This window comes from Gracilinanus agilis, chromosome 1 (genome assembly GCF_016433145.1).
Source record: "Gracilinanus agilis isolate LMUSP501 chromosome 1, AgileGrace, whole genome shotgun sequence".
NCBI classification, from domain to species: Eukaryota; Metazoa; Chordata; class Mammalia; order Didelphimorphia; family Didelphidae; genus Gracilinanus; species Gracilinanus agilis.
This window is the reverse complement of record NC_058130.1, coordinates 348,873,721-348,885,738: the sequence shown is the minus strand read 5'-3', so window position 1 is coordinate 348,885,738 and position 12,018 is coordinate 348,873,721. Positions and strand designations below refer to the sequence as shown.

The 12,018-nt window shown below is 37.5% G+C and overlaps 1 protein-coding gene across 5 annotated transcripts in view; it reads left to right on the top strand.

The window, feature by feature from the left end:
• The window catches only part of MAST4 (microtubule associated serine/threonine kinase family member 4), a 797,816-nt gene that overhangs the window by 757,059 nt on the left and 28,739 nt on the right, over positions 1 to 12,018 (top strand). For all 5 annotated transcript variants that reach the window (XM_044663432.1, XM_044663416.1, XM_044663424.1 and 2 more), the window contains 2 exons: positions 9,469 to 9,591; positions 9,895 to 10,007. In XM_044663432.1, coding sequence (XP_044519367.1) covers positions 9,469 to 9,591; positions 9,895 to 10,007 — 236 coding nt within the window. The remainder of the gene's footprint in view (positions 1 to 9,468; positions 9,592 to 9,894; positions 10,008 to 12,018) is intronic.

The following is a 12,018-nucleotide window of genomic DNA, read 5'->3' as shown; positions in this document are numbered from 1 at the left end:
TTGTAGGAGATCCACAGCCCTGTTTCTGGGACATAGACAACTATGTCCTGATCACATAGAATAAAGATGTTTTTGCCATATATATGTGTTTTGTACCTGTGTGTGTGCCTGAGTGCCAGATGCCACCCTACCTTCTAAAATCTGCCTGTGATGGTAGAGCAGTGTTTAGATTAGATGCCAGAGAATGAATTCCTTGTTTTAGCAATTGTCTACTTCCATTTCTTCTTACTCAGAGTTGTTTTTATTATTGTTTTTCAATTTCCCCATGGTAATAATACTTGGTAGCACTTATATGGATCCCCTGGAAAAGGAAATAGCAAACTACTGCAGTGTCTCAGCCAAGAAAACCGCATAGATAGCTATGGTTCCTGGGGTCACAAAGAGTCAAACACAACTGAATGACTGCCCAAAAAAAGCATTTATTTATATGGTGCTTCCAGGTTTACAAAGCACTTTACATGTGTTCTTTCATTTGATTTCACATAATGACCCTGGCAGGGAGGTGCTGTCATTAGCTCAGTTTTACAGATGAGGAAAGTGAGTCTCAGAGAGATTAAGGATCTCACCCAAGCACCACTAATCAATATCTAAAGTAAGATTTGAATTCTGATTTTCTTCCCTCTAAATTCAAGGCTCTGAATCCTTTTCCCCCTTTACTGCCTTATGCAGTTATTAATTTCCTTTTCTGAAATGGCCTGCAGCAAGATTTCATTTAGGAGTTGTGAGAATTTACGTTGTATTAAGGCCCTGGAGTAGAAGGGCCACAGTTCCTGTATGTTATGGAGAATTAATGTGTATTACTGTGTCTAGAATCTAGGACAGAGATTCCATCCAGTTTACTGTTTTTTGCATTTTCTTTGTTCTTAGGAATCCCCAGGAATGTGTCCTTTCTAACAGAATTTGATTAATAAATGAAATAAAAGAACAAGTGTTCTTTTCCTGTGTGCATGTTCTGGGAGATATGGGGATGGAAAGGAGTGGAGAGTTTGATGGGACCACCTCTTAATTAGTTGTTTACCAATTAGAAAAGTCTTGGGATGTTCAAGGGAGGTGCTGAATAATGAGCTCCTAAAAGTCTATTTTTTAATCTGCCTGGTCAAGCTCCAGGTCTCTGGTTATTGAGAGAAGTCCATGACCTATGTCACTTTATTTGTTATGATGTTGGCCTAACCAAAACTAATGTAATCAATAAACTGATATTTCTTACCCAAAATCGGTCTTTCAAGATAATTTTGATTATAACAAGAGTCTGAAAAATAAGTGTTAATATCACACAATCATGTCTAAGAACTTGATTGCAAATAAGGGTAAGAGCCTGAAAACAATTTTTTTCAGCTGCAACTATTTGGCATAGTGGGTAAATTGTTGAATTGTGGGGTCAGGAAATCCTAGGTTCAAATCCTATTTGAGTCATTTGTTTAACTGTGTGATCCTTATCTGGAGAACTGAGTATAATAACAACACACCATTCTTTAGTCAATTTTTCTTAACTTTTTCTTTGTTGCAATGGGGAGTCCACAATGGGGATAGCCTGTCCAGAAATGGTGGTGTTATATAAAAAAACAAAAAACAAAAGTTTCAAAACCCAAAGTAACTTTCCCACCCTAATTAAACAGCTGAATTAAATATCAAGAAATTGATTTTGAGAGATATACAAATATTGGCAGTTGAAGATTATTCTACATCAGATACAAATATCAGTCTATATTCCCTTTCTCTTTCATTTTTTAAAAGAAGAAATATTTAGGCACAAATATACTTCCAAAAACAGACCTAAAAAGCTAAGCACCCCTCAAATCCAAACACTCGCAGAAATATGGACTTTCCAAGTCCTTTTCCCACACTTCAGCCGGCTGATTGGTTTGGCTTCATCAGATAGTATGATTGCCCTGGTCACCATAGCACACATTTTCTCTTCTTTATCTCCTTCACTGATACTTGGGGTCTTTTGGGGGCGTGACAGTTTGAGGATCCTGCTAATCCCTTAACAGAAGCCCAAAAGAGACATTCACAGTACCCAGCTCCAGCTTTTAGTGTTGTCAAGAAAAGCCTGCAAAACTGGCATCCCCTGTGTGTGATGGGGCCCTGTAGGGTGCTGCTTAGCGCAACCTGCTGCTAGTCCCGAAGGCTTGCCGTCCTGCTTCAGAGGGCAGCATCTTGTATTTAATGCATATTTAGCCGGCAAAATAATGCACCATGAAAATGTGTAAATGTGCATTTGCCTGAGAGACTGGAGTAGCTGAGAAAAGGGGTGTGAAGAATATAATGGATGTTTTAGAAACTTCCACAAGAAGAGAGAAAAGCCAGGGGCAAGGGAGAAATTTAATGTCACAGCACCATAAGATTTCAGTGTAATTAGGAAGTTGCAAGTTGCAGATTGACCTACTTCAACTCCGCTTTTGAACTTCTAATGTGCTATGAACACAGTCTCTTCTTTGAGCAGTGAATGTGAGATTTTTGCAGTGAAGTTTGCTGTTTCGTCATGGTCTTTAATATGGTTATTTTTACATGGCACTTAATATTATGTGGTAGTGTTTTATAACTTTAATTTTCCTCCTAATTTGTCCTTTCCTTTCATTTTGTTCTTCTCAGTGATGGAAAGAGCCAAGGACAAAGATAATTGCCTGACCTCCCATTGATCCATACACATGCCCCTAAGTCAAAGGAATATCTCAGTGGGAGAGTCCTAAGAGACCAGGTCAACTGAAAATAACAAAAAAAAAAAAAAAAAAACCCTCTCACCTTATCATCTAGGGATAATACAGGGGCTCTGGATCATGGGGAAGCTGGCTGTCCTTGGCCCACACGAAGCCCCTTGATTATTTGCCAGAGCTTTGCCGTTCAGTATATCTTAGTATTTTTTAAATGTCTTTTGGTTTTATGTCATCTTTACCTCCAAATATATTCCTCTACCCACCTCAGCCCCTGAAGCTATCACTGTTGAAACATGTTGTGTACCTCTGCCTCCTGGCTTCCTCCAAGTCCCAGCTTAAATGCTATCTTCTATAAGAGGTCTTTCCACCACCAACCCCCATACGCCACCTCTGGTGCCTTCCTTCTGAGATACCTCCCATTTACTTTGCTTGTTTCTTGTATATCCTCATGCTTTCTTGTTGTCTACCTTCCCTTTCTCCCTTATTCTTGCCTCTTTTTGTATCCCCAGTGTTAGCAAAGTGCCTGGCATACAGTAAGAGAATTACTTTCATACAATAAACACTTATTGTCTGACCAATGGTGGTGGTGGCAGAAGTGTTTCAGCAAAATTAACCAACTCTTAAACCCAGTCTGATAGTATATGTGATGTTCCTTGCCCATATCTGCAGAAAAGAAAAGAAAGTACATCTTCTCATCTCTTCTTTTGGGACAGTTTTTTATCATCATCATTCACTTTGGCTTAACTGTTGTTCTTTACATGTACATTGTTATAGTCTTATATCTTGCTTGGTTCTGCTTACTTTGTTTTATATTAGTCCCTGTAAATCTTCCCATGTTTCTCTGAATTTTTCCTCATTTTCCACAGTATGGCATTATTCCAATGCATTGACGTGCTACAGTTTGTTTAAGCCTTTCCCTAAAACTTTAAATCTCAGGGATCCATGCTGGCAAAGGACATTGCTCAAGGGAAGGTTGCCTGTAGTACAGGTCTGGTTTGAGGTGGGGAGGGAATAAGAGTCAGGCATTGAGAATGATTTCAGGTTTTGAGTAGTTAATTGACATGGTGCAAAGCACTTTGTGTAAAGGTTAATCTGGCAGCAATGTGGAGGATGTATTTGAAGGGGAAGAGAATGGATTTAGGAGTCTAGGTGAAGAGACTGTAGCAGTCATTCATGCATAAAGTGATAAAGATCCAAACTAGGTAACAGATATAGGAAGAGAGCCATGAGTTAGTTGCTACTTTTTATAGTGCCATAATAGGTTTAGTAAACGAGAGGTTCATTAGATTGTAGCTCCTTGAAGGCAGGTACTGTCTTCTTGCCTTTTTGTATTCCTGGCCTTAGCATGGTGCCTGGCATACAGTAAGCATTTAATAAATGTTTATTGATTGAAAGAAAGCCCATTTTGCCAATTCACATCAAGGTAATTAGCACACAGTTACATTGGAAATGCTTAAGTACTTCAAGAGATCTGTGATTTATTTCATCAGTGTCCCTACTCCCACTCGTACAGATTGTAACACACACACACACACACACACACACACACACACACACACACACACACACACACTAGTAGATGGTCTTCCTGAGTTGCTGTTGTCCCACAGTATGTCCTTTGGTGTCTGACCCTCTCTGAGCAAAAACAAGTTTGCTAAGGAGCAGAAGGTAGATAGAAGGGTCAATGGTTAGAACACCAGGCCTGAATTCAAATCTAGCCTATCATACGCAAGTCATGTTGCCCTTTTGGCCTCAGTTTCCTCATCAGTAAAATGAACTGGAGAAGGAAATAGCAAACCACACCAGTATCTCTGCCAAGAAAATCCTAAATGGGGTCATAAAAAGTTAGACACGACTGAAAGCTAAGATAATCAATGAGTAAAACCAGTAAATCAATGTGAATTTAGGATTGTCTCAAGAATTTCCTATTTAATGTGAACTCCATGTGATAATGTTTGATTAATTCTCAATATTGTGATGTCCACTCATTTCATGGAAACCTAGATGAGAATTCTAGGGATAAAGTTTCTTAAACTAAATTGTTTCTATGTGTGCACATACTTTTCCTCTTCCTTTTCTGAAAATTACTGCATTTTCAGAAATTTAATCTTAGCTATGATTTTGAGATGTAACAAATATTTTATGACACATACTAGAGGTGGTAGGCAGTGTAGCATGATGGAAAGGCCCCGGATTTGGAGTCGACCTAATTTCAAATCCCAGCTGTGACCTTTACTTACTTGCTTCACTGTGGTTGTCACTTGACCTCTCTATATACCTTAGTTTCTCCATGTCTAAGATGAGAAGTTGGACTCAGCACCTCTCAGGTCCTTTCTAGTCTGAAGATACAAGCCTAGGATTAGACAATGTATTGGTCTTACCCCTTTTAAACTATGACAGCTAGATTCCCTAACTCTTAGCCCTGGCATTAAACATAAATTCATCTATTTGCAACTTCTATCCATTGATCTTAGTTCTCTTTTTCTGTGTCACAACAGTACAAATCTAATCTCCGGTCTAAGTGACAACCCTTCAAATTCTTAAGGCAGTTAGCCTGTCCCTCCTGAATCTTCTCTTTTCTAGGCTAAAGATCTTTAGTTTCCCAGGATGCTATCCTGTCATCCTTTATCATTCTGGTTGCCATCCTCCAGACAGACTCTAACTCGTCAATAAATTCCCTTCTTGATATGTGGTGTCCAGAAATGAATTTGTTATTTTTGATGTGGTCTGATCAGGGCATCAGACAGAAAGACTTTCTCCTATTATCCAAAGCTGTGCCTCTCAGTGCAGCCTGAGTTTGCATCCCCTCTTTGGGGGTGCTATTTCACATAGTTGACTGCCTCTGAGCTGTCAGTCCACTAAAATACCAGTTTAACTGCAATATACTATGCCTTCCCATCTTGAACTTGTGAAATTGGTTATTTTTAACCCAAGTCTAAGACTTTATCCTTAATTTTTTTTAACAAATACCCTTACCTTCTGTCTTAGTATCAGTTCTAAGACAGACGAGTGGCAAGGGTTAGGCAATCAGGGTTAAGTGACCATGGTCACATGGCAAGGAAGTGTCTAAAGCCACATTTGAACCAAGTTTTCCCAACTCCAAGCCTGGTGCTCTATATCCACTGTGCTACCTAGCTGCCCTGTCTTTAATCCTAATTAAATGTCATTATATTCAGTTCAGCCCAATTATTCTAGACTGTCAAGATATTTTTGGATCTTCCTTCTGTCATCCAGTCTTTTAACTATGATTTGCAAAATTGATAAGCATGGATCTCTGAGGCACATGACTGGACATTGACTTCCAAATTGACAATATCCCATTATTGATTACTTTTTGGATCCAGCCATCCAAACAGTTATGAATACAACTAATTGTATTATCATCTATTCCATATCTCTCCATCCTTTCCACGATTAAAAAAAAAACCACTTTGCTAAAATGTGGGTAAACTATATAGTATTCTCTAATCTACCTATTTAGTAACTTTGTCTGAAAGGGAAATAAGATTGGTGCAGCATATCCTCATTCTTGTTAAGGTCACATAGGCCCTTTGTGTTCACTTTTTTCCCTTTGCTACATGTTCACAAACCATTTCTTTAATAATACTTCTGAGAGTTTTCCCAGGAATCAAAGTTAAACTTATTGACCCAATGATGTACAACTCTATCATTTGTTTTTTGTTTTTAAAATTTTTTCCAGATCAAATATAATTTTTAATAATCATTTTCTAACACTTTTTTGATCCATGCTCTCCCCCTCCCAACCCTCATTCCACTACAAGATGGCAGGTAATATGATAGTGGTTGTCCTTTGAAAACCAGGATATTTGTCCTCCCCTGGTCTTGTAGTACCTGTCTCATTTTCCATGATCTTTGTAACAGTGGTTTTGAACATCACATCTTCCAATTATTTTAGTACAGAAAGATTTGGGTTAAGTGAATCAAATTAATTAAGGGATGTAAGGTATTACAATAATAATAATAATGAGCAATGTAGAACCTACTATCTGCCAGGCACTGTGCCTAGTACTTAACAAATATCTCATTTAATACTTAAAACCCTAGAGCATAGATGCTATTATAATTAAACCCATTTTATTGATGAGGAAACCAAGGCAAAAAGGTGTCAAGTGGCTTATCCAGGATCATCCTACTAGTAAGTATCTGAGCCTTTATTTAACCTAAGATTTTCCTGATACCTGACCCAGCACTCTAACCACTACACTATCCTATATTGGATATCAAATCTATATTCGCTGTTCTTGTTTTCTCTTTCTAGTCCTAAGGACATCTCTTTGGCAGATAAGACATAAGAAAAAAAATAAAATTATCTACTCTTTTTTCTGGTAGAATATTTTCATTATCCTACAACAAATGGTCCTATGCCTTCCTTAGTCTTCCTTTTTTAAAACAAAAAATGAAAACAACCAAATTACCTTTTTTGTCTTGTTTGTCTCATTCTTCACTGTCTTTGCCTCATTCTGATATTTTAGCATACCTAATGCTATTATAGGATTGTGTCTCACTTTTGTATTCATCTTCTGTACCTATCTTTTAAAAATCTAAGTTGATTGTTGAATTATGTGCACCTCTATATCAGTGTCTTCAAACAACTCCCATTACTCCTCCTTGATGTAATTGTTTTCTCTTATAATTTCACAAATTCTTGAGAATTTCCCATCTATACTTGTCTAACTTCCTGTGTAAGATTTTAGTCAATGAGATCCTACCTGTCTTTCTTACAAACCCTTAGAAGTCTGTTCTTTCCAAACCTTAGTTGCAATTTACACTGTCACTAGTTTTCCTAGTTGTCATAAACTCTAGGATAATAGTCCTTTCCACCCCAAAAATGACTTCCTCTTTATCAGTGAGAATCACATAGCAGGATAGAATTCCTGTTTGATGGTTCCTACATCTTTTGAAGAATGAACTTGCCATCTAGGCAAATCAGGAAGTTATTAGATACTGTCCTTTTGAGAGGGAGGGAGGAAAAGAGAGAGAGAGAAAATTTGTTCAACACATTGCTGAGTGAATGGGCTATATTATAATGCTTCTTTGCTGAACTGTTTCACAGCTCTGCATCTATTTCCTTCTTCAGTTCAAGTGGTGTGTAAAATACTCCAATGATAAAATTGCTTCTGCTTTTCTTGCCTTTAATCTTAAACTAAATGTTCTTCATTTTGCTTCCTTTTTACAGTGTGTATATTTCTTCCCATGACTATCTCTTCTTAACTATGCAATGCTATGCCCTCTCCCTTCTAATCTATTCATATAACCAGAGCAATATTCTAATCCAAAATTTCATCCTGCCAAGTCTGTCAAATTTGCATTAGGATTTCTAGTTCTTGCTTTTTGTCTTTTCTTTGTCCATTTGTTTATAGCCTTTTGCAGCCACGGATTTTGCAACTTACTCCTTTCTTGTGTTATGTCTCCCATGAACTTCTGGATATCTAAACTACTATCCTTTTTTTTCCATATAGTATCCTACTTAGTGAAGGCACAGACAGGTGTCTCTCTCCCCTGGCCTTAGATGCTTCCTAGCTAAAAAGTCACTTAACCCCCATTACCTAATCCTTACTACTCTTTTGCCTTGGCACCAATATACTATATTGATTCTAAGACAGAAGATAAGGGTTTTAGGAAAAAAAATTAATATGACTTTTTTCACAGTTATCCTAGAAAGGCAGAAAATGCAAATATCTTCTCCAGAAGCTTAAAACTGTATCTGTAAGAGAAATAAGGTTTAACTTGTTTTTGGGAAGGTCTTAGATAGATTCCAAGAAGGACTTTGGTTGGCAAATAAGGATGAGAAACTCTGGGTTCATATTATAATAAGGAAACATTATTACGGAAACATTATTATTAAACATAAAGAATGCCCTCTCAGTGGCATGGGCAATGAGATCATTGTTTTGGTCTTCCTAGGTGACCATTTAGAGAAATCATAAGTTACATTCATCTGTACAATTTGCTGGAGGCAGAGAGATAGACTAGCTGAGCTCTGTGATTCCATTACAAATTCAAGAGCTTCTTTTTATATACTATGTACATATTTTAAATGTTTCAGGCCAAATGTACCCTTTAAAATGGCAAGTACTCTTTTTGAATCATGAACTAAATATACAGAACATTGTTTTCCCAAATTGTGCCGTTATGCTCTGTTGGCATGAAGAAGTCTACAACTTCACAAATTTGATGGAATTTAGTCTCCTGCTGTATGAGTCCATTCAACAAATTCAGCTATTTCTGACTTAAAAATTCATACTACACAAACACTAATTCCTTTCTAATTACATATGTAATCCAGTGAAAATTGCATTACCCATTTGTTGTCATTCAAAAAGAACTCATTATTGTTATCCTCATCAATGTAAGAAATATCACTGGCACAGCAAATTCCTCCTCTTTGGAATTTTTTTTCTTTGTATATATAATGATAATGTCTTTGTGGAGACAACATGCCTACTTCCTCAGGTTCACCATAATGTAGTTTTCAGAAGCTATATCATTAATCCCTGAAAAATGGGGGAAATAATGGAAAAAAAATAACAAAAGAAAAATGGTACTATTACTGTATATAACCCTCCTCTTGAAGTAATAATCAAATGTCTTCCTGACAGTTGTTTGGGAGAATTATTTCCTTTGGTCCTGGTGATAGACTGGAAATACAAGATGTCTCTGCCTCTCTCTGGCTCTGTCTCTTTTCCGTCCTTTTCCTCCCTTTCCTTCTGCTCTCTCCCGCTCTCCTTATGAATTTAGCCTCTTATCTGCCTCTAGCATTTGAGTCTCCTCATTTTCTCTTGTGCTCCCCCAGGTGGTGCCTATGAAGTAAAGCAACACCAATTTTTTCGTTCCCTGGACTGGAATAGTTTGCTGAGACAGAAGGCAGAATTCATCCCACAGCTGGAATCAGAAGATGATACAAGCTATTTTGATAGTATGTATTATCTCAAAACACAAGAGAATGGAGAAGCAGTATATTCTAATGAGAAGAACTCTAGAATTGGAGCCAGAGAACGTTGGTTCAAAACCCATTTCTTCTATTTTCTATATGTGTAAACCTTTGGTAAATCTCTTTGGATCTCCATTTCCATACTATGAAATAAGGTGTTTGGTCAGGGTGGTCTCCAAGGCTCCTCCCACTTCTCAATTGGATAAAGTCTCTAATGAATTATGGTAACTATCTTGCATAAAATGGGGTTCTAAGCAAACGTAACTGTTCTTCACCATTTTTCCACAGCTCGTTCTGAGAAGTATCACCATATGGAAACAGAAGAAGAAGATGACACCAATGATGAAGATTTTAATTTGGAAATACGGCAGTTTTCTTCATGCTCCCATAGGTTTTCAAAAGTAAGTCAAAACTGGCCTAAGATTCCTAGAAGCATACACTTGGGAAAATTTTGCAAAGACTCTATCCTACCTGCTTGCCTCCAGGAACAGTGGTGTCTAAAGTACCTGAATTGAGGGAGGACCTGTCTTGTCAGGAAAATACATATGAATGTGTATGTCTGTAGTCACATATTCATACGTATATACATACACGTACATATATGTATATGAATATAGATACAGATATTGCAGGAAAAGTAGATTTCTTCATAACCTGACCAAAGTCTCACAACACAGAGAGAAAAATCTTCCATGTGCCCATTTTTGTCTTTACTTCTGTAATTTAAGACTTGTTCTAGATGGAGCCTTGCATTTCTAAAGATAAAGGTATCCCAGTGAGTGACCATGTATAATTATGGGCTTTTCACAATCTATAAAGATAGACTGGTGACACTGAGAAAATGACCTGGCATGCTTCTTTTTGCTTTAGCTCCAGCCTTGAAACCCTTCAGTTTGCCAGTCCAAAGAGCATCCATAGCAGAATACTAGGTACTTTGGTCTCTTATCAGAAGGGGAGGCCTTGAGCTTGCAGTCTCATTTTCGAAAAATTAGCAGTTATGAAGAGTGTAAACACAAGTAATAGAAACATACTAATGTAACCATTAATTCATAGTCCTTTGGGAAGAGCATTTTGAATCTATAGCCAGAGGACCTAGGTTTGAAAATCATGTGCCTAGAAATCATTTAATCAACCCTCTTCATTTGCAAGGAGGTCATTTAAATCTCTTACAGTATGTTGTTGGTGGTATTCAGTCATTTTTCAGTTGTGTCCAATTCTTTGTGACCACATTTAGGGTTTTCTTGGCACTCTGACTGTGTATATCTTACTCAACTGTCTGGGCTTCAGTTTTCTCATCTATAAAATGAAAGAAAGGAATGGACTATATAATCTCCATGTCTTTTCAAGAACTGTAACACAGTCGATAGAGTTCTGAATTTGTAGGTAAAGGACGTGAGTTCTACTCCCTAAACAAATACATTAAAATGTGAGTTCCTTGAGCAGGGAGTAGGTATTTTTGTTTGTTTGTTTGTTTGTTTGGGGGTGGTTATCTTTCTTTGTATCCCTAGCACTTAGCATATTTCCTGGCACATAATCAGAGCTTTTAAAAATGTTTATTTATTCGATTTAACTTCTCTAGGCCTCTAAATCCTCATCTGTAATATAAGGCCTCTGAAGCGTCTTTCCACTCTGAATCTATGATCCTGTGATTCTCATCTGAAAAAGTCCTTTTTTACCACAGTAAATGAGGGGTGCCTGGGACGGAGTTGTTTCATGAAGGAGGAGAGTCTTATGTAGTTAAGAGGTATTCCAGGAGAGTAGTGATAGTTTGTAAGTGAGTGAGATCAATAGGTATGGAGAAGGATGAGCTGAAGTTTAATGGGACCTGAGAACAGTCAAGTATATCAAATGAGAGGGGACGTGGCCATTCTAGTAGAGTCCAGAGGCCAACAGTAGAACTGTCATTTGATTCAAGGGGCAATTGGGCTCTGTTTTTGAATTCTTTGGAGGCAATCAAGCTGAGGATGCCTGAGGAAAAAAAAAACATTGCAGCCATTTATCAACCGCTAGTGGGAAGAAGAGAAGCTGGAGTTATTGCATATTTACCTTTTATCTAGAGGTCTAGTGATTGGGCCTGAAGTCAGAATCCAGTTGCAAGTACTTTAGTTTCTGTGTAGCATTTAGTAGCTTCAGGTTTTTTCTGCCTCTTGCAAAATGAGCAAATATGCAGAGTGTACTTGGCTATGCTCCATTAGCTCTATACTTTCCTAAGTGTGAGTATCCCATCCATTGGTGTAAATAGTCCCCTATTCATGCCCTTCATCCTCTTTAAATCTTATCCATGATCTTTGTAAGACAGTGAGTGATGTAGTAAGAAATACACATGATATCTTGCATGTGTGTATATATATATATATATATATATATATATATATATAGAGAGAGAGAGAGAGAGAGAGAGAGAGAGAGAGA